We start from the raw sequence: 2971 nt of genomic DNA on the forward strand, positions 1-2971 counted from the left end.
TTTGTCTTTGCCGTGGGCCAGTTCTTTGTCCCTAGTGACTGCACCAACTAACCCATACGACCCTTTTTCCGATAAAACGAGCGAGCTAAGGGATGTACGAATGAAATGAAGACAAAATGTTGAACAACCTAAAAACATAGTGCCGGGCAACGTCATCGACAAAAAACGCATGCAAATCTACTATGTCGGTCAGGTGTGCCAACAGCCAAGACGGAATGTAGGTGGTGAGGCGAAGCTTGCGTGTTCACCTAGTATTTACATAGTGAGACTGATGATGTCATTAACTGGTTTTTGCGGATGATGATGTCATTAAATGATCTACCATGATATCTTTCTGATAAAACAAACGAGCTACGGAATGTACGTACAAAATCAAGAGAAAACGTTAAACTTCCTAAAAGCATATATAGGGTTTGATGACGTCATAGATAAAGACCCATGCAAATCTACTACGTCGGCCACAATGTGCCAATGCACGATATACCCGGCGAGGTAAAGCTTGCGTGTATCAAATAATTCTTAAATTGAATATGAATATGAGACTTACAAGTTTACAGATAAATCTACAACCATTAATCAAATTAAACGAACGATGAATCGAGGGAGAGGAGAAATGGAAGAAACAAATGTATGCATGAGAAGAGGAAGACAACAATGTCAATGATTATTGGTGGCTTCATCGGTTAATAGTCGAACTGCCGCCAGGTGGAGAAGGTCTGGCCGAAAAGCCAGCCGGCCGGGATGACGTTCTCGCAGACGATATTTTGTCCGCCAGTGGAGGTGATACTCAAGGAGAGCGTCTGCCCCATCAGGCCCGACATGCCCTGCCAAATGACGCCCCAGTTTCTGGACATTTGCATCCATCCCGTGTTGGTACCCTTCACTGAGATGCTCTTGATCGATCCGCTCCCGGCCACGTTGGTCACCAGCACCAGCTCGAAGTAGTTGAACCCTAGCATGGTGAACCGCAACCCTCCCGTCCTCCAGCACTTAACCCTGTAAATCCACACAAAGATCGTTAACTATCATGTGATGTCATTAATTGGTTGAACGTGAGATGATGGAGCTTACTGCTGATAGACGACGGGGATGATGCCGGCTCTGTATATGCCGATCTTCTCCCAGGCGGGCTGCGACATGTCGAAGTGGGGGCGGGGAGGGTTGCACCACCCGCCATTGTCGTTTGGAAGGTCATAGTTGGGAGGGCAGAGATTGGTGGCGGAGACGGTGATGGAGGTCCCGGGCTTGCACATAGTGGACTTGCCCTGGTCGCAGATGATGAGGTAGCACTGCCCGCACGAGGCCCCGTCGTTGAACAACACCGTGCTCAGTGCCGCGTTGTCGAGCCCGTACCCCTGGTCGTACAGGTTCGTGTACCCACAAGCACCACCTGCACCATGATCATCAGGACGTGCATACGCAAGCTAACCATGATCGATGCTCATCTAGCTTAACTACGTACTTACCCATTGTGCCAGAGCCGTCGCTGCCGCCGTAGAAGGTGGCGGTGCCCTGGAGCCAGCCCGACTTGACCACCGGCGCCGCCAAGCACACCACCAACAGCTGCAGGATCAAGCGCTTCCCACCTGCCATATCTAGCTTCTCCTGATCCAACCCTGAACCGTACACAGAGAGATGATTGATCCTCGTAAGGTGGATTTGGAGCTGAGGAAAGATTACGACAATGGTGGTCGTTAAATAGCTCGCGGAAGAGATTAATTGTACGGTCGAGGCCGGACATACGGGGATGGATTCCGAAGGTTCGAGAGGAACAATTATACGGCGGTTCCAACCAACGATCGAATGCATGCATGCACATGGCTGCAACATCCACAGTTTTGACTTGCGCCTTCTAATCATTCGTTTTGCACCTCAATGTCGTGTCTTAAGTCTCCTCCGAAATGATAACGTTAACTAAACAATTAATCTGACATTCTTCCACGGTCTAACTGCGCGGCGATTCACACCAGAAGAAACGAATGCCTACACAACCGTTCAGTTATCGTCGGCCGGTACCTACATACGGACCGTTCAATTTTCAATTGAGTAGGCGAACGCTAGCCCGATTACTATATCTTTTACTTCCTAGTTGATTGTTCTTCCGGTAGTTTGTGACGCTAGCAACCCCAAGTCTCCAAGACTCCAACTAACTAAAACTGTCGCTAACTGCAAGCTCAACTCCCGCTCGAATGCTTGCAGTGTTGCAGCTAACTGTATTGTCCACCTAACTACGGGATTCATTAAAACATTGAAGTCGTCAAACAATATGTATCATCCTGCTTGCTGCTAATTCGGGTCAAACTATGATTACTTGATCGCCTCATTACTGTTTTGCTTCTAATTCCTGTGGAGCAGCGGGGGCATAACGGTTCTGGTTGAGCTCGTCGGTTGATGGCCGTCATACGATTTATATTTAACCTGTGTGGATAGCGGCAATCTAATCAACAACAATACGCTGAGGGGCTTTTTTTGTGTTCTCTGTTCCGTTACTTAATTCATGTTACCACTTCGAGTAACCCATGAATTGTGAACTATGAATTCTAACAAATAAGGGCATGCGCATTGTTTCGATGCAGAAGTTGGGACATACTTCCCCTTCTCGAAACAAATCCATGCCAACACGTCAAAAAACAAATTATCCATCTTAAAAAAGGATGTGAGGGCAAAACAATTAAATTTACCCAAGGCTGATCCCACTCCCGTTGTTGACTGTTTCTTCTGCAGGGAGAAGGGTCACCATAAGAGAAATTGCCCAAACTACTTGGCGGAAGAAAGGAAACTCCAGCGCAGGTATATTTGGTATACATGTTATCATTTTTTTGGGGAATAGAACCCTAGCATTAAGAGAAATATCGAACAGTACAAAGCACCTCAATAAAACAAAAATTACAATTAAATTCTTCAGATGCCCTTCATCTTCAACTCCCAGACCGTATCGACGACACGCTGCCGCTCCTCCGTGAGTTGGCAT

General features: G+C 47.2%; 1 protein-coding gene across 1 annotated transcript; it reads right to left on the reverse strand.

Moving 5' to 3' along the window:
* Positions 1-499: 499 nt before the first annotated feature.
* LOC127349173 (expansin-A18-like) lies at positions 500-1649 on the reverse strand. Its single transcript, XM_051374950.1, has 3 exons — positions 1467-1649; positions 1072-1390; positions 500-996 (listed from the first exon to the last, which is right to left on the reverse strand). Exons 1-3 carry the CDS (start codon positions 1591-1593, stop codon positions 684-686), a joined length of 759 nt encoding a protein of 252 aa, XP_051230910.1. The 5' UTR covers positions 1594-1649; the 3' UTR covers positions 500-683.
* Positions 1650-2971: the final 1322 nt, after the last annotated feature.

Source organism: Lolium perenne, chromosome 4, assembly GCF_019359855.2.
Source record: "Lolium perenne isolate Kyuss_39 chromosome 4, Kyuss_2.0, whole genome shotgun sequence".
NCBI lineage: Eukaryota > Viridiplantae > Streptophyta > Magnoliopsida > Poales > Poaceae > Lolium > Lolium perenne.